Source organism: Salminus brasiliensis, chromosome 9 (genome assembly GCF_030463535.1).
Source record: "Salminus brasiliensis chromosome 9, fSalBra1.hap2, whole genome shotgun sequence".
In the NCBI taxonomy this organism is placed as follows: Eukaryota; Metazoa; Chordata; class Actinopteri; order Characiformes; family Bryconidae; genus Salminus; species Salminus brasiliensis.
The window spans coordinates 41266367-41291480 of record NC_132886.1 but is presented as its reverse complement, the minus strand read 5'-3'; the positions used below and the strand labels follow the sequence as shown (position 1 = coordinate 41291480).

At 47.3% G+C, this 25114-nt stretch overlaps 1 protein-coding gene across 2 annotated transcripts in view; it reads left to right on the top strand.

The window, feature by feature from the left end:
• The window catches only part of rbm33a (RNA binding motif protein 33a), a 32036-nt gene extending 16052 nt beyond the window's left edge, over positions 1–15984 (top strand). The window contains exons 11-20 of one of the 2 annotated variants that reach the window (XM_072688482.1): positions 4572–4695; positions 5107–5462; positions 6727–7011; positions 7187–7507; positions 7596–8030; positions 8118–8252; positions 10298–10507; positions 10624–10818; positions 12830–12918; positions 13609–15984. In XM_072688482.1, the coding sequence (XP_072544583.1) occupies positions 4572–4695; positions 5107–5462; positions 6727–7011; positions 7187–7507; positions 7596–8030; positions 8118–8252; positions 10298–10507; positions 10624–10818; positions 12830–12918; positions 13609–13657 (2199 nt within the window). In that variant the 3' untranslated portion in view covers positions 13658–15984. Of the gene's footprint in view, positions 1–4571; positions 4696–5106; positions 5475–6726; positions 7012–7186; positions 7508–7595; positions 8031–8117; positions 8253–10297; positions 10508–10623; positions 10819–12829; positions 12919–13608 lie in introns of both variants that reach the window. The other variant, XM_072688481.1, reaches the window with a different exon arrangement.
• Positions 15985–25114: the final 9130 nt, after the last annotated feature.

The window sequence follows — 25114 nt, the reverse complement described above, 5'->3', positions numbered from 1 at the left end:
TAGTGGGTGGGATTGAGGTAACCACACATTTTCAGAAGGTTCCCTCAGTTTTTGACACCTCGTATTAAATATCTTTATTTTTAAACCTGAATCATCATCCTGTATCAGTTCTACCTTCTACCAGCAGCTTCAGGATCATGCTGATGCTCCACTGATTGTAACGGGGAGAATAGCATCTCTGTCATTCCTGCTCATTATGCTCCTGGGCTCCCCCTACAGTTGGGAAGTGTAGTTCACTTTTACGCCACTGTTGACCAGCAGAAGGTGTAGAAGCATGTGGGCTGAGGCGGTCGAGTACACAGCCCTGGAGGTTCTCCTCCTGCAGCTCCACCACCAAAGCTCTAACCCTAGTGCAGTAGCAGCAGCGCTCAATCCTCCCTGTTCCAGTCAGTGGAGCATCATCCTGCATGATCCTGAAGCTGCTGATTTAAGGTGGAACTGATGCAGATTGATTGTTTAATCGGATTTGACATCACTTGAGTCCTGTTGTGAACCAACGAAGTTCACAGAACCCACGTGATGACGTGACCGATCGACTGAATCCGGGCTCAGTGATCAAGTATGTTGATCAGATTTGCCACTGATCTACTCCTTCAACACAGCCGTCCCCTGGTTCCTTCAACGGCGGCCCGCTGGACTGATGAAAGTATAAACAGCTCTGCAGGAGGAATTTTAGTGGCCGTGTTGTTTGTAATGGACTGAGCTCCTCAGACCTGGGGGTTTAAAGGTGAAATTAATGCAGTCACTCAACTCGCGGCTCCTGAGAGCCCGGTTCTGCCGGTTGGCTCGAAAAGGGAAAGGGAAGAAGAAAAAGAAAGAGGAAAAAAAAACGCCTCTGGACCCTGTTCTGTCCGAACGTTTTCATTTTAAAATTCAGATGGAATTCAGCTGTGGAAATGGAAAACGGATGTTAATGGGCATTTTGGTGCTCAGAAAAGGATGGATTGTTGCGGCGACACGGGCAGACCCACCACACAGATTTATTCCACTGGAGGAAGATGAATGTACTGGTCATTACTGCTCACTCTTATTTATTTATATATATATATATATATATATATATATTTTATATATATATATATATATATATATATATATATATATATATATATATATATATATACACACACAGACACATATGCACACACTATTTGTACATTTGAGTGGTTATAGGTATAGTTTCAGCATCATCGTCACAGTGTGGGCATGCGCAGTAGTCACAGGGCGTCCCATGGCATGCAGTGTCATGTAAAGCATATTGAATTAAAATGCAAATATTAATATTTCAATTTGTTTATTATATATACACTACATAAGCTCAAAAGTATTCAGGACTCCTTCAGCATTCACCGTTTCTGAGACTAACCAACCACCCAAATACTACAGTCTGCTCTGTGGCGGTCAGTCCTGTGGGGTCCTGTGCATTAAAGAACAAACAGGGTGAGAGGGGGCTGAACAGAACGGAGTCTGCAGAGGAGCAGATGGTGGTGTTAATGTTATGGCGGATTGGCGTAAGCCTCCATTCGCTGCAGTAGCCTTGTGAATCCGCTGCTGAACTGAAGAAGCAACGTTCAAGCGCCAGACGTGTCGAGGCTGGTCGGCTTCATTGGGTGGAAAAAAAATGAAAGATTTGGATGGGGCGGGTGGGGGGTGTTGGTGGCGGAGTGGAGTGGGGTGGGGCTATCGCTTTAACAGCGGTCCTCCAGCGCTCTATGGGTTGGAGGAGGCTTTGCTGGACTCTTGCCTCTTGATAAGAGCACTTGGCTTTCAGGAGGCTGCGCTCACGGTTTGAAGGACTGTTCCCCTCCTAATCTAGCTAGGGACACACACACACACACCCACACACATATGCACCTACACACACACACAGATGAATTCCCCCAGCTGTCTGTCTTTCCATACCCAGTCTGGCACAAACAGGACGTCATTTAAAATGCCAATGACTAGACAGCCAGCAACTTCTATTAGCCCTCAGGGTGCCTGATTAGCATACATTATCATACAGGGACATCTAACCTTACTGCAGGCAGGACCACTGCCCCTCTCTCTACCTCTCTCTCTACCTCTCTCTCTCTCTGCTGAATATTTACCACCAGTTTCTGAATGTTAATAATTGCCATATATTTGATTGGTGCTGTGTGTGTAACTACAGCAGGAAACCAGCAGATTGTGCAATTGACGAAGCTAACGAAGCTAGTGCTAACACCGTTTGCAGGCGGGTGTTAGGATTTGATTGTTTTCGGGTATTTTAGGAGGCTAGGTTGGCGGTTTGTGTCGCAAACATGACCATGCAATAGGGGGGGTGTGTTGCGCTCGCAGTGTTGCGTTATTCGCTCCCTCTCCAGCACCTTGTTGCAGTGCAGCTCAGCACGACACCGGAGCTCTGTTTCAGCTGCGTATATAAATCATACTATATACTGAGTACCATGTACAGAATAAGCTTCTGTTAATCAGTCTCAGCTGCTCTCAGAAGCTCTCCAGCAGTTACTGGTCTCAGCAATAAAGGCATTAGGACTGCACTAGAGCTGGGCGATACTGTGATACACGATACATCACAGACTGAACATGTCAGCAGCAGCAGATTCTTATAAACTACTGTTCAGATCCTCTCCTGTACTGAATATAGTGATTAATACTCTACATCTGCTGCTCTTCAAACACTGATCAGCTGCAGGTTTCATTAGTAACAGACTCCTCCATATGCTTACAGGGGTTATACGGGTCCTGGAAAACCAAAATGCTAAAATTCACAGTCCTTGAAACATTAAATTAAAAAAAAGTTCTGTAAAGTCATGGAAACGATTGTAACGAGCTGCTGTCGTCATTTTATATAACAATATAAAACACACAACTTTTATAGTAGCTTATTTTTTCACATGACCATGCACAGAGTTTTGGCCGTGGTATCATGAACGTGCATTATGTTGTTCACTAGCTGGCCTGGACAGTCTTCCAGCTACTCGCGTGGACTAAACATTCCCATAAACAAGTTACAGGGGTTTTTGGTCCTGGAATATTTAGTTTTTTTGGTACGCAACGAATAACGAAATTTATCACAATACGATAAAATATCGTTAGAGTGCCAGTTACACTAGTTACACTAACGCTGTATGGGGTTAAGGTCGTGGCCGAGACGCATACTGCATGAAGGTAAGGTCATGGCTGGGGGGATACGCTCCAGGGTGTAGATCTGTAACTGTGCCTACAGTAATAGTCTTACTGTGGAAATGGTCATTATTTGCAGCCCTAATTTTACCATAAAACATAACCTTCGGTAAAATTTTAGGTGTAAAAATTAGAGCTGTGGAAACACCAGCACTTCTAGAAGCCTGTCCAGTAGTTCCATTAGATTGGATTGGTATCAATAATTGGTATCGGCAGACACTTGAGGGTCAGGTATCGGAGGAATCACTCGTTGCTCCTCTAAAGGATTCGTATTTTTGGCGTGTTTTTGGCGTGAATGATGTTCAGTCCTTGCCGGCGTGCTGCGGTGCACCGTCTCTGTTATTACAGTTAGGTTTTATTCTTCTGCCGTTTGTTTTTCCGGCCTGTTCCTCTATCGCTCCATCATAACCGCTTTCATATTGACCGGAGGATTACCCTCCGCTAAAGGACACACTCTGCTTTTTTTTCTTCTTTTTTAATCACGCGAATGCAAACTTGCATGCAGGTATTGTGGCCATCCTTAAGCTCCCATTGTGCTGAGGGGAGCTGACCTTTTGAATGGAGCGATGGAGTCGGTGCTAACAATGCCATTCCTCCCGTCGGATGCTTAGCTAATCCGACTGATTGACTTTCTGCTAAGCAACTTGGTGGCCGCTCGCCGCCTCACCTTGCCTGGGCCTGAAACCGCGGATTAAAAAGCTCGATCGCATCTTAAGTCAGGGCTAATGAGTTGGGAGGAGGCGCAGGAGGCGCGGCGGGCCGCTCTGAATGAAGGTTAATTTCTTAAGAGCAGCCGGACGCCGCTCTAAAAGAATAAAAGAGGCGGTGATGAGGGGATTGGTATTCAGCAGGAGGATTAGAGGATCGTTATCTGGCTTTTCCTCCAGAAGGTAGAGGATGGATTCTGACTTTTTAGGAGCAGTGGGTGAGGTACGGAGGCGCAGCGCTGGAACCCGCTGATAATCCGCTGCGATGGCTAACGTCCTGCCTGGTTACTGCAGGACCGAAAGAGACTCTTCTCCATCAGTGGAAAAAAAAATCTAAAGAACATGATCGATCTTTGAGCCCAGATTCAGTCAAGACATGTTTGGTATCTCATGTGTGCTCCCTTAGTCGATGCTAGGCTAACACTGCTATCAAACTGTAGACTTCACGGACCTCGTCTGTAAAAGTACACACGAAATTAGAAGAAATGTCCACATACTTTTGGCCTCACTGCATATATAATCCATTGCCTAATTCACGTGTACGGCAGACGCTGAGCTAATGTTGCTGACTAGCACTTTGACTTTGTCACCCATCTCATCGCTGTAAACACACTGGTGTCCACATACTTTTGGCCACATTGTGTCTCATATTGTCCCGTACGTAGTAGACGTGTGCTTCAACAAACCCTCTGTCCTCAGGGTCCCGTGGACTTTCAGCAGCATCTCCAAGGTGGTTTTGTCCAGCCCCAGAGACCCCCTCCTCAGGAACAGTGGAGAGGACCCCCGCCCCCCCACCAAGAGAGAGAGCCTTTCTTCAACAGTGGTAAGACCAGTCTTTAGGGAGGACGTCCACTCTGTGGAGCTGCTGGGTCTAAATGTCAGCCTGAGTGGTGGATTGTGATCCGCGGTCAGCTGTCACAGTTCTAGACTCCAGACGGGGAAGGGGTTCAGGGCGCTGAATTGCTTAGAAACATCTCAGTGCTCAATGCTGGGGGGCTTTGTACCCCTCTAGCCCATGCCTGGCATTAGGCAGCATGGTGCCAATGGGGTCATCAATGTTTATCTCCTGTAGGGAGTCCTATTCTATTGGCAGTACTTCTTCTCTATAGAAACTAGACAACCTACTTTAAAGTAATTTATTTATTCATTGGAAGGGGTGTCCACAAACTTTTGGACATGTAGTGCATGTACTATATAAATCACCATTGACCTTCTTTGTTTCTCCTCCTACCAGAGCCGCGCTTCCCTGGCCAGCACATCTTCGACCTGCCGGGTCCGGCCCCCCTCATGAATAATAACGTCCTTCCCCTCCCGGGTCAGAACCCCCTGTCCTTCCCCCAGCCCGGGGGAATGGGTGGGGCTCCTGGCCCCGGGCCAGGCTTCGGGCCCCTGGGCATCGGGCAGGGCCAGGGCCCTCCGGGAGGAGGAGGAGGAGGGATGTTCCAGAGAGAGCCCCCACGCCCCAACCTGCAGCACAGCGGCCCCCCTGCACCCCCCGGACCCCGCGGCTTCATGGGCCACAGGCAGCCTTTTCCTCCCCAGCAGCCAGGACCCCCCTTTAGCCCCCAGCACATGCCTTTCGGGATGCAGGTACGCCAGAGAGTAAGTCGCTGCACTAAGAACTCGCATGGTGTGACTGCTGGAACCAGTGTACTGTAGAACTCTGTTATCTAGAACGCGGGCTGAGGTACGTTTGTAACATCTCGAAGATGACAGGTGTGTGACGAGAGGCGGCGGAACATCTCCGCACGGTTTGAGGAGAGCCCTGGACAGCTCTCAGCCTGAATTTGCCACCTCTGTTGGTTCCGATCAGACCTGAAGCTGCTTCGTCAGCAGTGTTGTAGGTTGTGTGAACGTGGATCACCGTGGTCTTTTAAAAGCCTTCTTGTCGGTTCTTTGAATGGTTCTTGTGTAAATGTGCATGTTATAGCAGTGGTGGTCTCCTCAACCCCTCCTCAGACTGAATATGCAAACCTCAGCCAACACTGCCCCCCAGTGTTCACCTTGTTTTCAATGGGGCTTTCAGGTTTAGGAGGTCACTGGAGTAGTTTGAGGACACGCTCGAAGCTTGACTGGAGTCTGGAATTCAGAGGATGAACTGAAGTTCTGACGTTTCTGGAGATACAGGGTTTTTTTGTGAAATTGTAGCAACAGTCATACTTTAAAGCTGCGCGTCTGTATTTATTAAAAGTGCTGCGTGAATGAACATCTGCACTTCTGTAGTGAGCCTGTAGGCGGCAGCAGCGGACATGTCAAACCTATTTGACATAACTGACCCACTCTGGTTTCTTTACAGTGGAGGTGAATTGAAGCAGGCGTCGGTTGCCATGACTACAGCACAGATACAGCCCATAATTTATTTCCTATCAAGACCCACCAGTGAAGCTACAACACGAGTCTTCTGAGTTTTATATAGAGTGATGATGATGATGATGATGGTAAAATAGTGAATAGAGAACCTCAACTAATCCAGTTTTCTTTAGGGACTACTTTCTGTAGCTGCACTACACCCTAAAGGCAGCATGTATCCCTCCACCTTTTTAATGATCTGATTTTAAAAGCAGGTTCTAGAGCCGAGCTCTTCTCAGAACTCTGGTAGAACAGTGTCTCAGGCATCAGGCAGCGTCTTCATCACTATTAGGTGAAGAACTTTCTGTGAGGAGCTTTTAGAGGAGTGGTACTTCTACAGAACCATTTTAACCAGACAGAGAACCGTTCACCCATCCTGCTCTCTCTCGGATATAGATCTACTGCTTTTATGAAAGAACCTTTGAAGAACCTCCTTTGAACCTCACACTCAAGGTGATGTGTGTGACAGGCCTCTTTTTAAAGGTGTGTGTGTGTGTTTTTACAGGGTATAATGCAGCCCCATTCTCAGCCCCAGCACCACGATTCTCCACCCTCCCATCATCCTCTTCACCAGCAGCAGCACAGACAGGACGTCCCGCCGCACGGCCACCCGCAGCCGCACCCTCTGCCGCCCCACAACCAGCACCACCAGCGCCAACCCCCAGAGCAGCATCCCATCATGCACCTCTCCCACTCACCCTTCCGCCAGCCCCTGCAGGGCGGCCCCCGGCAGATGCAGCAGCGCAGCCAAAACGGCCAGCAGCGCGGCAACCCCGGCCGGATGAGGATGGTGAGCCAGTCTCTGGATTCTCTGAATTGCGAGTAGGACTGTGTACAGCGCCGCGTAAAAAGTCCGGGCCGAGGTTCATGGTTCTGTTAGACTGTGGTGAATCTGATCCGGTTCTGACCGACTGCTCTGCTCTGTTGCTAAAGCATCCTCCTGCCTTTCCTCTGTGTGTTTGCAGATGTCTCCCTCTTCCCTGCAGCAGCTTCAGAGCCCTCAGCGCAACAGCAACCTCCGAGAACTGCCCATTGCCACCGGCAACAACGCCATCCGCCCCTCTGCGCCTGCCAACCAGGCTAGCCAGGCCAGGCCGGTTGGCAGAGCCACCCAGGATGTTAGACCTGGACAGGGACCTGCAGGGCGAGGGCGGGGCATTGCTAAAGCAGCCCAACCATCAACCCAACGACCAGCCCCACGACCAGCCCAAACTCCAGCCCATCCGCCAGCTCTTTCGGAGACAAAGAAAGAAACCCCGCCCGCTCGGCCCAGCGTACCTGCACAGGTAATCCGGCCAAACGCACCTGCACAGGTAAAGCAGGTGTATCTGTTTGGTTCTTCTCTAAAATGTTGAACTGTGCGTCTGTTTTCAGGATCCGGACGAGGACGAGGAGACCCGTCAGTATCGCCTGAAGATCGAAGAGCAGAAGCGTTTGAGGGAGGAGATCCTGAAGAGGAAGGAGATGCGCAGGCAGATGCAGGCAGGAATGCGCAAGAAGGAGCTGATGGAGCGAATCGGCACTCAGAACCAACCCCAACCCCAACCCCAGCCCCAACCCCAAACGCAGACCGCCCCAACACAGCCTAGCCCCCAGCCCCAACCTGCAGCTCAACCCGTGCAGCCAGTCCCCGCAGCTCTCGCCCCAAACGGAGCCCCCCAGACGCCCAGCCTGCCCCGCGGGAACGTCAAAACGCGCATACAGAGCTCCGGACCCGAGCCCCAGGTTACCAAGTCCGAGCCCATCCCGCAGCTCCAGCAGCTCTCGTCACAGAGGAGACCCTCGACCCAGCAGAACCCCCCGAGACAGGTACCTCAGTTCTCAACAGGCTGATTAAACAATCTCCTAATGAAGTATTTTAAATTGTTCTGTATTGTAAAACCACGACCGTTTCAGTTCCCCACCCCCACCGGGGACCTCCAGACGCAGCCTCCGAGGCCTGGAGGGAAGAGGACCGTGATGCAGCGCGCCAACGTCGGCGGGTCCCCGCAGATTCCACAGAAAGTGCGAGTGGTCAAACGCCTGACTGGGGTAAGTGCACACAGTTCAGCAGGTACAGCTGAACTTGGGAGGGACAGGAGATGCTAGGCTAATGTTGCTAACAAACACTGGACATCCTCCTAGACTTCTCCCAGACGCCCCAGTCATTACACTTTTCTGCACTACTTGGTGCGGGAGTGTGCGGTTTGAGACGCAGCCTTAATGTTCGCTCTAAGAGAAGTGAGGGAAATCTGCTTCTGTTTTCAAGACAGTAAACGTGTCTCGGCTTATCCCGCACATTTAAAGATTTCATCCCCTACTCCTTTAAACATCAAACCGAAGCTGTAAAGTTCAGAGACGCTCAAACTCTTGGTGGGGGGAAGGCGGGCCGCTTCAAATTGCACTTAAAAGTCAGCCAAGCACCGAAGCTCGAGAAGCCGATGTCTCTCTCTGACTGAATGAATCCATAAAGCTCTCGGTTTGTGCAACGCCGCCGCTCCGATGACGGGGCGCTCTTTGCCGTTCAGGTGCGGAAATGGCAGCCGCTGCTTTAAGTCATTAAAGTGAGCCGTCTGGCATTTGTGCTTCACGCTGAGTGACAACAGCGCCGAGCGCCGTAAAGGGTTTGTGTCTTCTTTAAGTCAGGCTATTCCTTTAGGACCTTCGACGCCCCAAAGGAGGGAGTTTTATCTCTGACGGGGAGGACGGGGAGGACGGGAACCTGCATCCAGCCTTAATAGATTGCTCGGCACCGATATAGAGGCTTCTCGGACATGTTTTGCCGCCTTGAAAGTAGTCAATCCGTCTCCTCCGCCCTCTGAAGCGTGGGAGAAGATCTGGTTTGGATGAAGATAACTGTGTCAGGGGCGCTAATAGAAAGCCGCTCTGAGCTGTGTGATAGAAGTGCCAGGGCAGATGCTCTCGATGGTTCCCAGAGACGTTCTCCCGCTGTCATGCTCCTCAGCTTGACAATGTTATCTTTTCTCGCTCTCTCTCACTCACTTTCTCTCTCTCTCTCTCTCTCTCTCTCTCACTCTATCTATCCCATCTGCCTGTCAGAGAGGTGCGTCAGAATAGGCGTCAATCTCGGGACAAGCGCAATTAATCTTCAGGGGTTGTGTGGTGTGGGTATCAGTGCAATAATACCTGCTGGAGCGAGCGGCGGAGAAAGGAGGAGAGATGGCAGTTTGGACGGATTTAGATTTCCCGTATTTATTTATTTCCCTCCCCCTCCCCGAGCTTAGCTCCGCCGATAAGAGCAAATTAAATTTTCATCAGGATGAATCCGAAAGCCACACAATAGCAGGAGGGTGGGGGAGGGGAGCCCGTCAGCCCCCCAAACCCCGGAATAATGCAGCTTAGTGTCCAACAGTGGTAATAAGATGCTCTGGATTTTCCATTCAGTGGCATTAATCTATTACTCCCCCTCCCCTCCCTCAGACAGAGCAGAGATAGTGCACCTGCCTCTGCTGCGAGACGAGCTGATGGAGATGAGTCGATCTCGAGGACTCGAGAAGGTTTAGGTGACGATTAATGAAAGACTTGGATGATTAGGTCCATTTTTAAGATGCATTTGTTTTATTTCCACCAAATCCGTCTTCAGATTAAGCAGCGGAACCCGTATGTTTGACTGACTAATCTCCAAAAGGTGCGTGGTGATAGGGTACCGGTCTAAAGGGTGGTAGCGTCTCAGGAACCGCTAGCTTAGTGGGATGTTCTAGAGCCAACAGCGTACCGAGAGGAGTGCCAGTGGTGGCCTACGGGCCATTGATGCCAGAGGGGAAGGTGTAGGTATTGTGATATACACTGAGGAGGCGGAGCTACAGTCTCTCATTAGGGTCAATATTAATAATAATGTTCTAGATGTAGGTATTGTGATATACACTGAGGAGGCGGAGCTACAGTCTCTCATTAGGGTCAATATTAATAATAATGTTCTAGATGTAGGTATTGTGATATACACTGAGAAGGCGGAGCTACAGTCTCTCATTAGGGTCAATATTAATAATAATGTTCTAGATGTAGGTATTGTGATATACACATTTCTAGCCTGAGACACATGATCTTAACTTTGAGTGTTTGCGTGTGTTTTGCAGGGAGATGTGGGTCCTAACCCCGCAGCCCCGGCACCACCACCACCGTCCCACCAACATCAACACCAGCAGCCTCAGCTGCCTCAACAGCAGCAGATTGGTCGACCCATCCCTCAGCAGAGAATCGGCGCAGTGAGGAAGGTCACCGTGGCACCGGGAGGAGCACAACAGCCACAGGAAGCTGCAGGAGCGACGGCGAACCAAACAAACCGGGTATTTCACCATTTCTCTCGCGCTCCTGCTCCATCAGGGCTCCTGCCGGGTTTCGGGCCTAGTTTGGCCTAGATTGCCGCGGTCCTCATCGTCTCCCTGTTCTGTGCTGTTCTCAGGTTGTGGTTCCAGGAAGGGGTCGAGGTCGCGGGGGTCCAGCAGGACGAGGAGGTGGAGGGCGGATGACTCAGCAGACCAGACCGAATCCCAGAGCCTCGGACAATCAGCCCAGCACAGTCTCCATTGATGGCCTGTCCTCCACCACCACCGAGAAGCAGATCAAAAACCTGCTCAACTCCATCGGCCCAATTCAGGTACGGTCAAGAACACGCACCGGGTGAGCTGATGGGTTGGGTCTGTAGATTAATTGCTAGGTTGGTGGGTAGATAAGAGATATAGGAGGGTGGAGGAATAGAAAGAATGGATAGATGGACATATATGCGGTTAAATAGGCATGTTAATAGATGGATGGCTAGGGACAGCTGGGGGTAGACAGAGATAAATGGATCATATGGTTCGATATATGAATAGGCAATAGTATGCATGGATGCCTCTCGGATCACCTATGACGGTACTGTAAATACTGCTGTGATCAGTATCGATGTGCTAGGATGCGCTTCTAGCCGTACTCTACCACATTTACACACTCAGCACTGACTAAAGCCTGCATGAGCTGTGCTTCTGTGCTAGTTCCCCTGTTAACATTTGCTGTAGAGGCTAATGAAATGGCGCCATCTAGCTGTACGTCGGTGGACTGCACACCCAGTCATATAACTGCGTACCGTTCGCTTCACACTGGTAGCAGGAGCATGTCTGTACCACTCTGGAGGTCTGCTACATATAGCGATCAAGAAGGGTTCGTGAAGTGTGCTCGTTAGGACATTTAGGCCCTGTGGAGGGAACGCTGTCCGGTAAACCCACAGCAGAGAGACAACAGGGAATTTGCTCTAGTGCTGCCTAGTGGCTTAGAAGCCCTGCACCCCATTATTGACACCCCTTTGTTTTTTGCATAAGCTGTACTTCAGATAATCTTCCGAAATAAATGCAAATGTACCAAAGTTATATCTTCAGGATTTTTTAATTGGATGGTGCAAAGTAATACAACAAAAAACAAGCCTTTGGCCTGCAGACATTTCCTTTAGCCGTCTAGAAGCTCCTTGCACTTCTCAGCTGGGATTTTCTCCCACTCTTGCTTTGCAGTTGAATGATTGCTGGGTTCTTTTTCCCAGTGGTAGATTTTTCTGCTCACCCCAAAGATTTTCAATGGGATTGAGATCAGGACTCTGCTGGCCACTTTAAAACAGTCCATTTTTCCTTTTCAACCATTCCTGTGTGCTTTTGGATGTGTGCTGGAGGACCATGAACATAGACTCAGACCAGGTTTTCTTACACGGAGTAGGACAGTTTATGGTAAAATCTCTTGATAATTCTCTGATATAATGAGTCCTGTGATACGGTCAAGGCCTCCAGTACCAGACGCTGCAAAGCAACCCCCATGCTTAACTGCTGGTAGGGTGTTTTTTTTTTGTTTGTTTGTTTTCTTTGAACCTGTTGCTTTGCATTGTTAAAAAGCTCCATTTTTGTTGGATTGTGGTTTGTCAAGGTACTCTTTGACAAATCAGTCTTTCCTTCAGCAATAGTTTCTTTTTTGGCCTTCACCCCTTAAGCTCTGCTTGGTTTAGTGGGCAGCGTATAGCACTTGTTGAAACCATGACCCCCAGACTGTTGCAGGTTGGCCTTCAGGTCTTTGGGTGTTTGAATTGTCAATTTTCCTCTCAGAGAGGTTCTTTGTAGTTTTTTTATGCTTGACAAACGTCTTAGTAACATTGTGCACTGTTAAAACTGGGATAGCACGGTCTTTGGAGGTGTCCTTTTTACTCTTTGGAAGTCTTGTGTTAGCTAATAAGAGCACTTCTTCTGTCCTCAGACAGCTCCTTTGTCTTCACCATTGTGACAAAAAAAAAAAAGGAACAGGGTCTAACATGTGGCTTTTTAAAACACTGAAGTCCTCATTCATTGGCTAGTTCCTGTCACATGGGCACAGACGATTTATCACAGGTGATACTCGTTAGTGATTTACCACAGGCCAGTCAAAATGTGTTTCCATGGTAATTGAGTGTAAAGGGTCCCAGTACCACTCCTGTATTAAACATGACGTAATTTTTTTTAAGGAGATGTTCCTGTTATGTGCTTAAACTTCATGGGTGCCGTTAACGATGCGCCGGACTGTATTAACCACCCTTTATGTTAATGATGCTTGGTCAGTAACAGTGATGAAGAATGGACGTGGGTGCATGACCGACTCTCTCTTTCTCTCTCTTTTAGATGTTTAAGATGCTTCCGCAGCAGAGGAAAGCCATCGCCAAGTTTGTGAACCCCCAGCATGCTCTGAGCTTTCAGCACAGCTTCCACAGGTGAGGATGGTTTCTGCTGGGACGAGGTGGCTCCGTAATGTGGAAACAGACTTTGGGAATAAGTGAGGGTGTGGAGGGAGGGTTGAAAAGGTGAAGCACCCAGGAATCAGAGAGGGTCCCAACAGTGGCAGCTTGCCAAGTCCGGGTATTGAACCCACAACCCTGTCATCAATAGCCCGGAGCTCTAACCGCTGAGCCACCACTGCCCCATTACCATTGGGATTTGCCATTAAGGCCAATCAGAAGTGTTTGCTGGAGTGACACTCCCACCTAGGGGTTTGGTGGTGTAGTGCAAGAGGGTGTTACTGTGATATACCGGGTTATCATCCAGTTACAAATTACACACTCAGTCAAAGTTATATTCTACATTGATCAGCCATAATATTAAAACCACTGCTAGCTGAGGTGTATACCACTGGTTATCTGGTTTCAGTGGCAGCCCGTCAAGAGGTAGGATCTACCTGTTAGACAGCAGGTGAACAGTCAGCTCTTTAAGTTGAAGTGTTGCATCTGAGACTCTGACTCTGGGTCAGAACACCTTCAAAACATCAGGCAGGCCTTGTGGGGTGTTCCCGGTACGCAGTGGTCAGTACTGAAACTTTATCCCCGCTGAGGCGAAGAATGTCCCGACGGGTCGCGCTGTGAAAATGCTCCACCACTGAAACCACATGTTCTTCTGATCACGTACAGGCACATGATAGATTTGTCCCATATCGACGTGACCATTATCGAGAGCTGAGGAGGCCCCCCTTCCGAGAGCTGAGACACGGAGAGGCTTCGGTGAGCAGCTGGCTGCTGGAGGAAGAGCCCGAGCTTCTCTGTAGATCGCACACAACAAGCCTGGACCCGGGGAGCCACAGCGGGACGAGCCAAACGGGAGACTCGAGCGGCTGCTTCGCTCGCGTCCGGGACGAGGAAACCCGAAATGAACACAAACTGGTTGTTGATCTCTTGTGAATATAAATAGCAGTTCTGTACCATAGCAGTGAACTCCCAGACTGGACCTCAGATGGGGGATCCTTATTGTTTGAAGGGACGCATTCTGACTCTTTGGTAAAGCAGTAGGTGAGAATACGAGAGGACGGAAGGGTTGGGTTTTTTTGTTTGTTTTGTTTTTGTTTTGTTTTTTTAAGTGAAAACGAACACATAGGTAGTGACGCTTGATAATGGTTGCTCCCATCCTTTAGAGAACATCTCCTGGACGGTTCTTTTGTAGAGTTTCTTTTTCTTTCTTTCTTTCTTTCTTTCTTTTATTTAAAACACTCGAGCCATGGATCGTAGTTAGACTGAAGAATGCAGTTGATCTTTGCCACCAGCAGAGGGCAGCATGCACTCAAAAACGTAAAGGTGCTTCTGAAAGGGTTCTGTGAGCGATGCCATAGTAGAGGAAGCCGTTCTTGTAAAAGAGCTGCAAGTGGGAAGAACCTACACCGACTAACCCACAGCTCTTTTCCAAAAAAGGTTCTCCTGTGGCTCCACTTAAAGAACCCTTTTGCGCAGGTTTATTTATTAGTAGAGCACTCGAGCGTAAATACTACATTTCGTCAGGGTCCTCCGCGTAAAGCACCAGGGCCGAGTTCGGGAGTCCGTTGGTTTGGGTTTGGATGAGGGCCTGGTATCCTCTCTTGTTTTGCTCTGGGGTCTGTGAAGGCCAGTGTGTCTCGTGTGGCTTTGGTTCTGGTGTTTAGAGGAGCTTTGTCTGGTTGGTCTTGGTCCACTCTTCTCTTCGACAACATCCAGTACGTGGTTCTGGTCCAGCTTTTATCATAATTGGTTTTTAATTTTGGACGTTGAGGTGGTGAGCAGCATTTGTGTTTTATAGGAATGATCACGTGACCCTTTCAGTTTTCAGTTCTCTTGGAGTTTTCAGATGTTCCAGATTTTGTTAATGTGGTACATGATGTATAAAAACCTTATGTATGAGGGGGAAAGTGGCTGGATTTAACCAGCGTGCTGCCCACTGGGGGGCGCTAGACAGTTTTTGTCGGCCTGATTTTGTCACCAGACTGTGAAGTATACTCTTTTTGAAGTCCATCAGCGTGGTCCGAGGAAAGCGCTTGGCTGGGTCTGTTGGTTTAGGGCGAAGCTCGTCGTTTCGGGCGTGGTGCTCTTCACGGGTCCATCGCACATTCCGCACGTCCGTGTCCGGCCACTTTGATCGTCCTCCGCCATGAAACGGCTGCTGTTGTATTTCTATGAATTCGCCCAGAGCTGTTGTGGAGGACGTTTTTGGGAAAGCTGAGAGGAGCTGAATGAAATAGGTGGTGCACTGAACTGATCAGTTCTCCCCCCTCGCCTTTGTTTTTGGCTTCTGCTCTGATTTGCGGCTCCCTAAGCAGGATTTCTCATCGGTCGCCGACGGCCCAGTGTCGAGCATTGTCCAGTAGGAATGTCCTCAAGCTCCGTTCCTATTGGACAGACTTGGCTTTGGGAGGTGAAAGCAAGAAGCCCTGCTTTGAAGCTCTTTAGGTTGTCAGGTTTAGATTGGTAGAAGTAGTGTTTTCAACCTAAGTGCATCATGGTCCCGACCTCATTCTTCTACCTCACGTCCACCCCAGACACGTCCACCGCCACCAGTATGATCCATACCTCTCGTCCTCTCGCCTTCTCTCACTACCCATCCATCAGCATGCTCTCTCTCTTTCTCTCTGTCTCTGCTGTCCCACTCATTCCTCCCTCTGTTCATTTAAAAAAAAAATCAAAAAAAAAAAAAACCTCCAGAACGTTGTACGTTCTCCTCCACCCCTCGTCTTCCTCGTCCGGACGTAGCCGAGAGCTGGGAGCAACCATTATACTGAAGCGTCCGAGGCGCAGTTCAGTCCTGAGCTTGCAGTTTCTTCGCCGCATCCAGAGATGTCCTTGTTTCTTTTGGTTCCTTTTTATGATTCCCATTATTTTATGACGTGGTTTGTTTTTGTACGTAGACGCGTGACGCCCGACTGTTTTACACGTTCTGTTAACGAAGAGCCCGGGCCAAGGAGCTGTCTTTGGCCGGCCTGTCCTCTGAAGACGTTTTAAAGCTTGATAAATAAAAGATGGTCATGTGTATACCATGTAAGAACGGGGTACATGAAGCCAGTCTTAACTTTTCCCACAAATCGTAACCTGTCTCGTTTTTGTGTACGTGTGGAAAAAGGTGCCTTTCCTCCCCTCCACAACCCCGGTCCCAGTTCCTCAGACGCCGTGTTCTCAGACTGCGTTCCAGCAGATCTCGAAAACCGTCGCTTTATAATTAGAAATCAGTTTAATTGGATTGAATTACATTTCAGAGTATTTTAAGAGTATTTTAAGAGTATTTTAAGGAAACTGTGGAACTACAGAGCTGTTTTGACCGTGGGTCAACGGTAGCTGGTCTAGATTCTCTTCTTAGCACGTCGGTCATTTCTGTATTCTATCATATCTGGTCCACAGGTGTTCCATACTTTGCACTTTGGTAAGCTTTGCACGTAGTATTTTTGAGTTTAATTTGATTAATATTTAGTATTTTGATGTAAGTGTTGAGCTCTGCATGCCTCTCTCTATATTTGTACTGTTCTGTTTTCTGTTTATTTATTTATTTATTTATTATTTTCCCAACCCGTTTACATGGGTCATCCCTCCCCCCTTATCACACCTTCACGCCTCTCTGAAATAAGGGGTGGGGGGTTGTTAAAGCGTAAATCTTATGGATTTGAAAGCGTATCAGCTATGCTGACCCGTGTCACGTGACACGCTATTAGTAGAACTGAAATGTAAACGATGAGACTTTGTCTTGTAAGATGAGAAACGGGTTCGTATCGAACCTGCGAGTAGCTTCGTCTGAAGTGCATGTGTTGTAAGCGATCGGTGCTGCCGCGTTGGTCGCGAGTGTTCAGTGTTGAAGCGTGACCCGAGCGCTTTAGGAGAAGCCGCCGCTGCTCCGTCGGCTGTTTGTCTCGGGAGCACACTGGAGCCGCTCCCAGGCGGCGTGGCGGCTTTTTCCTTCAAGAACTCAGTTCACACCGCAGGCCCCTCTACCAGAAGCGTGGGCCGCAGTGGGCCGCAGGGTTGTGTTTTTAATCACTCGTTATTTTCCTCTTTTACAGGCCGAGGCTTCCAGAGAGTCCTGGAGAGAGGAGGGTTCTTCATAACTGTTGAACAACTTAATACTATTCATTCCCGTTACCACCGTTCTTTACTTTGATCTGAGATTTTGCCACTTTTTGGCTCAAATTTTCCCTCATATTGTGAGTTCTGTTAAAGAGCCCATATCTTGCATAGCTTGTTACATTTACTTTATTCATTTATTTTATTTATGTCATGATGTATAGTTAGCTAGTTTTATATCTATACATCTTTTTAAATAAATGATTTATTTATTTATTTATTTAGATAAGCAACAGCCCAGACTGCTTCTTGAATTTTAAGTTATATATATATAACTTAAAATATATATATATATATATATATATATTTTTTTTTTTTTTTTTTTATTTAATTTCTTTATTATTATAGTTTCTAAACTATAAAGGATCAATTTTCTAAGCCATAAAGAGTTAGCACCTAATACCGGGTAGGGTTTTTTTAAAGGGGTGTAACGATACATGTGTTGGTTAAGTACAATCACGATTCAGTGCGTAGTCACACAGTGTATGAGAGTATATGGTACCTGCTATTAATGTAAATTGGGTCAATATGGTTCTTTGGTACTGAACACGTGGTCCAACCTGCAGTGATTTCCAGGTTTTCATAAATGAAGTTAGCATTTTAAAACATGCCACTTTTATTTAATAAAACAAAAATAATAATAATATTGAGAATAATGTGAATAATTGGGTTTCTGTCATATGGGCTCTTTAAGGACCGCACCGGGTCGTTTAGTGCAGTGTTCCTCTCTCTTAAGAAAAACCCTCCTTCAGTTCCAGCTCCGCTAACCTCACATCTGTCCACAGCTCAGCTCACAGCTCGTCTGCAGCTCAGCCGGAGCGTCCACTAACACGTCTGCGTTTCTCAACAGGTTCTCGAGCAGCTTCAGCGGTGAACGTCAGTATCCACCTCTTCCTCTCTCTCTCTCTCTCTCTCACCCTCTCTCTCTCTCGCGCCGCTGGACGAGCGCTGGCGTTTTCATTTGGGTTGAACTGATCACTGAACCTCTTTTATATTGAGCAGGGAGGACGGCCGCGTCTGGATTTCCTTTCTTTGTTTTCCCAAATCCGCGGACGTTTCGCATCACTGACAGCGCTCCCGAACCGGGGTCCAAAGTTCAGGCAGTCGCTAATCACCCTGAGCGATACGTACAGTCTTGCCTGTTGCTCTCTCTCTCTCTCTCTCTCTCTCTCACTCACACACACACTCCTGCTGTTGTTGTATTGGACTAAACCGGGAGCGCAGAGTCGTTGTTGTTGTTCTCGTCGCGTGTGTGTGTGTGTGTGTGTGTACGCTCTGAACGCACAAGTGTAAACTGCACTTCACTGGTGTTTGAACTGAACTCAGCTGAGCTGAGATGGACTGAATGTTTGATCTTGTCCTGATATGGAATCAAACCTGAGAAACTGTCTTAAAGTCTGTAAATTTTGTTAAATCAGATCAAAAAAGCCAATAAACTCCACCTGTCTGACTGTGTGTGCTCTGACTGCTGTTGATCAGGACCAGACTGAGATCTTCAGAAGGGGTTCAGATCCTACACCCTCACTCAGACGCTCATTTCACTGCTCTGGAAAGTTGCAGAAGGTCTCGAGGACGTTTAGGAGCAGCATAATTAAGACGTAGGACTGCCTCAGAATTCTCCAGCTAAACCTCAAACCATCAGCTAATGTTGAAAATGCTGGTCCAACAAGGCAGAGACCCCAAACACACGCCCGAGGTGGTGTGGGATGGACGAAGCAGGCCAACAGGAAGCTTTCGGAAAGGCCTGACCTCAACCTCTCCACCAATGGCTTCCTAAAGCTGCTCTGGCTCCATAAGATGTGTTTAGCCAAGTGTAATCAGTGCGCTGTAGGGAATAGTTCTGATTTCAGACCGATACCGTAGCAACCACTAAGCACCTTCATAGCCACCACCTTGAATACCACCTCAGTAGCATGAGCAACCACAACCTAGTGACCTCCTGACATGCCATCACAATCAGCAACATCCCGAAATACAGGAACTGTCATCGCACTTATCCGAAATACCCTAGCAACAACTTAAAATACCACTGCAACCACCTGAAATACCACAACTGCTACAGTCTGCTGCAGCCTTAGGAACAACCTAGCAACTGCTTGAAATATCTTCACATCTGCCATAGTAACCTTGTGAAATACCATAGCATCCTAGTGACCACCTGAAATGCCGAAACTGCCATAGCAATTATCCAAAATACCTTAGCAACCGTCTGAAATTGCCTTAGCAACCACAGGTTCAAAACGGTTTCAACTTAGTGACTGCTTGAAATATCTTGCCAACATCTGCCATAGCAACCTCGTGAAATACCCTAGCATCATAGTTACCACCAGAAATGCTGAAACTGCTGTAATTATATTAAGGTAATTATCCAAAATACCTTAGCAACCACCTGAAATACCACAACTGCTACAGTATCTCTCTAAAATGCCTTTGCAACAACCTAGCAACCACATATCAGAACTGTTTTAGTGACTGCTTAAAATATCTTAGCAACCTTTGTAAAAAAACCCTATCATCTTAGTGACCGCCCGAAATACCGCAACTGTCTGAAATTACCTTAGCAACCACCTAGCAACCACAGGTTCCAAATCGTTTCCACCTAGTGACTGCTTAAAATATCTTAGCAACATTTGCCATAGCAACCTTGTGACTAGTAATACTCATCCTAGTTACCACCTAAAATACAGAAACTGCCATAGCAACTAGCTGAAGTACTTTAGCACGGTCCTAACAACCACTGAAAATACCACGGCAGCCACTTACCAAAAACCAAAAGGTTTTACCCTAGAAACTGCCCGCAATACCATCACAACTGCCATAGCAACCTCCTAGCAACCATCTGAAATACCGTAGCTGCCACTTTTCTGAAGGTTTCACCCTAGTGGTTACATAAGAACAGCCGAGGAACAGCCTGGGAGTGGGAACCGCTTAAGCTACATGGCTGTTCCGTGTTAGCAACGTTAGCTTAGGGCTAACTCTACAGTAGCTGATCCTCTGATCCTCTACTGGAGCAAGGTTTAGTTAACTGGTGGTTCTGGGATGCTGGTTAGTCTGTAGTGTTCTGGACTGCTGTGGTTCTTTGTCTTGGTGGCTGGCTCTGGCCCTGGCCCTGGCGCTGGCTCTGGCGCTGGCGGACCGGGCCGTCAGGCGGCTGCTGATGGACTACGTGTTTATTTGAGATGACTGATTGAATTTTTGGACGTTACGCAACCTGTCCTCTGTTTGCAGATGTCAGAGAGGGTTTGCTCAAACCTTCCTCCCTGTTTCCACCCCCCCCCCTCCCCCCACCCACCCACCCACCCCTCAGCCAGCGGCCCCCTCTGCAGGGATTAGGGTGGTTTTATTTACCTGCTGGGGAGGAATGCTTTCGGCTGGCCGCTTTTGTATCGGTGCGAAAGCCCAAGGTCAGGGAGCTTCTTTAAAAAAAAAAAAAAAAGAAAGGAGAAAATAAAAAAGCTCCTAAAAAAGCCACACAATGAAGGCCTCTCGAGAGGAGCCCGCCGAATTCCTGGTCATGTTGCGACACAGTTCAAAAAGCTGCCCTCCTTCTCCACCCAACCACACACACACACACACACACACACACACACACACACACTAGCTAATGAACTAAGAGGCTGCTAATGAGTTTGCATATCAGTGTTTAAAAAACAAACCAAAAAGCTGGTCAGTAGACGGGTTGGTGGTCAGACTGGCCTTACTGAAGTATGACCCCAGTGTTTCCCCCGGAATCAGACTCGCCTGGTCAGTTTATGTGGAATTGTGTGAATAAATGCTGCTTTTTTAGCATTAGAGATTTTTACACTCTGCTGAAACGGGACAGTGTAGCTGTGAGCGCTGCAGAAAGGTCAAATCATGTGCTGAAATCCGTCGTTTTAAGAATCGATGCATTTAAAGATCGCTGACCGTGCTGATCAGGGTTTTCGCCGATGGATTAGACCTACAGATCCAATCTAATCCTCCTCCGTTACTGATCAGAACGGGAGATTGTCCACAGGCCTTAAAATCGGACAGACTCGTTAGCAGTGGAGCCGATCCTAGAATCGAAAATAAGCCTCCGCAGATTAGTCCAACTTTCCTCAACACTATATGGACAAAAGTATTGGGACGCCTGCTCATAAATGGTTTATAAAGAGCTGACCCTGCTTGTGTTGGAGTAACTGTCTCTACTGTCCAGAGAAGAAGACTTTCTACTAGATTGTGGGGGAGGAGCATTGCTGTGAGGATTTGATTGCAGTTAGCAACAAGAACTTTAGTGAGGTCAGGATGTTGGATTATCACCACCCCTCCTCATCCACCCCAACTCATCCCTAAAGTATTGGATGGAGAACCACACTGTAGATGTGATGGTGGGTCAGTCAGGAGTGTACTGTAGATGTGATGGTGGGTCAGTCAGGAGCGTACTGTAGATGTGATGGTGGGTCAGTCAGGAGTGTACTGTAGATGTGATGGAGGGTCAGTCAGGAGTGTACTGTAGATGTGATGGTGGGTCAGTCAGGAGTGTACTGTAGATGTGATGGTGGGTCAGTAGGAGTGTACTGTAGATGTGATTGTGGGTCAGTCAGGAGCGTACTGTAGATGTGATGGTGGGTCAGTCAGGAGTGTACTGTAGATGTGATGGTGGGTCAGTAGGAGTGTACTGTAGATGTGATGGTGGGTCAGTCAGGAGTGTACTGTAGATGTGATGGTGGGTCAGTCAGGAGTGTACTGTAGATGTGATGGTGGGTCAGTAGGAGTGTACTGTAGATGTGATGGTGGGTCAGGAGTGTACTGTAGATGTGATGGTGGGTCAGGAGTGTACTGTAGATGTGATGGTGGGTCAGTAGGAGTGTACTGTAGATGTGATGGTGGGTCAGGAGTGTACTGTAGATGTGATGGTGGGTCAGGAGCGTACTGTAGATGTGATGGTGGGTCAGTCAGGAGTGTACTGTAGATGTGATGGTGGGTCAGTAGGAGTGTACTGTAGATGTGATGGTGGGTCAGTCAGGAGCGTACTGTAGATGTGATTGTGGGTCAGTCAGGAGCGTACTGTAGATGTGATGGTGGGTCAGGAGTGTACTGTAGATGTGATGGTGTATGGACTCTAGTGACCGTTACAGCGCCCCCAGTCAGGTACAGTTAACCCCGCCTTTGGGGTGGGCGGGTGGGGGGGGGTTGGGGTGTGTGTAGCGTTTACACTCATTCTGCTCTTTAACAAAGTTTATCTCCAGCATAAAAACGGACCCACCCACCTTTAGAAGGCCCGGATCAGCTGGATGAGTGTGTTAGGCTGCGCCCCAAACCACACACACACACACACACACACACACACACACACACACACACACACACACACACACTACTAAACTAAGGGCCAGATTCCCAGACAGGGATTACACCTAATCTTCTCCTGCAGTGAACAGAGATTCTCCACTGAAAGGAAAACGTAGTCTAAGACTAGGCTTAATCCCTGTCTGGGAACCTGCCCGAAACACACAGCACCAGTCCCGAGCTGTCGCAGAACCCGATTGGCCACTTGGTGTCATACTTTCCACCGACCAGAACCTGGATTCTAAAGACTTCTGCTGATGGTGAGTGGGTCAGAACTTCTCCAGAACACCAGGCAGGTCTTGTGGGGTGTTCAGTCCAGTATGCAGTGGTCAGTACCTGCAGCATCTGCTGCTGACCTTCTCAGTCTCGGTGCTCCGGACACCACAGCAGGACACCTCCAGGGGTCTTGGCCCACTGGCATGGCTGATTGGTGTAGTGTGCTGGGTATTCCACTAGAGAGCAGTGGTGGACAACAAACCGGCCTTGAGTACTTAAAGGTGCATTTGGACATTTGGACATCAGGTGGGCTCTGAAATGGGTTCTCCATTCCCCGACGGCCTCCGCTAGGAGCGCGCGGTGCCCGTAAGTGTGGGAACGTGGTCTCCCTGCTCGTGCTCTGGATAAGCTCATTACCGCAGCTTGAGGAAGACTGCGGCTTGTTGAAGGAGCTGAAGTTTCCAGACCTGCAGTTGCGACAGAGATGAATTTCGAAAGCTCTAATCCAGAAAGGCTCTGCTTTGATCTGCGGAGGGATCGGAGCTGTACTAAAACCCACCTCAGTGAAGACCAACATCAGAACATCTCAGAATGAACATCTCAGTGTCAGCTGCACCTCCAGCCCAACCCAGCACTGTGCACCAGCTCCTTACTGAATTAATGAATTAATGAATTAATGAATCTGTTGATTTGATTCATTTCATCGCGTCTGCGCTTTCATTTCCACTGGACTGAGGCTTAGTTCTGGACTCAGCTGGTCCGGGTCAGTAATTCTGACCTTATTCGGCTTTTATATGAGTAGAAACTGGAAGTTATATTTTTACTGATTCTGAAAAGTTATTTCTTCAGTTTTATTTGAACTCCAACTGATCTTCATTTCCTAGGAGCAGTGATTCTACATTTCGGGTTCATGGTTTAATTAGAAAAAATTAAAGATTTTGCGTTTTTTTATTTAGAGAGTTACATTTGACTTTTATTTTCAGCGATTTAAAAACTTGAACTTTTCCTAAAGCAGGAATTCTACATTTCAGAATCAGAAATGAATCAGAAATGAATCAGAAATGGGTAAATATCGGCGGTTTGGTTGCGTTTATTTTCTAAACACAAATTAAGTAAATGATCAGTTTGTTAAAAAATAACTACACGATTAAAACACTTAAAAAACACTAAATGCTAATAAAGTAATAAAGTGCACCCCTGGTCACATTCCATGTATAGCTGATTTTCTAAAAGTGTCTAAAACGTCACATCTTTTACTTCTGTAAAAGTAAATACATATATTATATTTTACTGGATTTAACAGATTGGAGGAAATATTAAAAGTAATCGCACGCATTGTTTTATTATTATTATTAATCTGTTACATTTAGTTAATTAAGTTTGTTTGCTGTAGAAAATTTATTGGAACTTAAAGCATCAACAACACATTGACAATATTCATAACTTTGGCATAACATGGTTCTTTACTTCAAACGTTTAAAGACGTTGATTTACTTTCAACCCGATATTTTTCAAATTGAATGAATTATTCATGTAATAAAATGTAAATAAACTTGGAAATATTAACGATTGATAAATTGAATTTACGCGCAATACTTCAGAACAGCACAGCTTTAGACTCGGAATTAAATAAACGCAGAGAAATGAAAGCAGTCGTTTCTGTAAAGTAAACTCAACGTTTACACTTTACACTTTACACTTTACAGGACGGGCTGTTTAAGGTTTAAGGCTGGTGTTTAAAAGGTCCTCCCAGGCTGATCATCATCACTGTGTTAAAGATCCTGTAACTGGTTTAACTGGTGACCAGGCCGATTCCTCACGCGTTTGATGGTTTTCTAACGGGGTCTCTAATGGAAACCAGTAAGCCGGTTCTTATTTCTTTCCTCTTACTGGTTCTGCTGGTCTGCTGAGTTTCTGAAGCGCTGGGCTTTTCTGGTCTCGTTTCCTCGCTGTTTGCGCAGAGCTCCAGTATCGATCAGCCTATTGATCGCGCTGTTTATTGGGTTGTTTATTAGGTTGTTTACTGCGCGGCTCCTGTGAAGAGCTCGCGGGAAAGCGCAAACAGTGGCCTGTTTAATCTGTCTGCGAGCCGCGCGCGCTTTCTTTGAGCTCCAGAATGTAGCAGCACACCAACACTTTCTCACACACACACACACACACACACACACACACACACACACACACACACACACACACACACACACAGTCGGATAGAAGAAAAATACTTCGGGACTTTTCATTAAAGTCGCTTAATTAAAAACGTTGATTTTAATGATCTTAACGCTGTTTTTTGTATTTTTTTAAAAGCTTCCACAAACACTTTAGTTTGGTTTTGTGTTTGTGAACACCGCGTTCATCATTCCCTCACTTTCATCTCTTACAAACTCCAATTTTTAAACATCTTTTTTTATATGTATATATTTGTTAAAAATTTGCGTTTTTGATTTTTAAACGAAGCGGGATTTTCTTTGTTTTTGCTGTTGCAGAAAATTCTCAGAACACCAGAAAAGAATCCACTTGCAAGTTTCAATAGTTTATCACATTT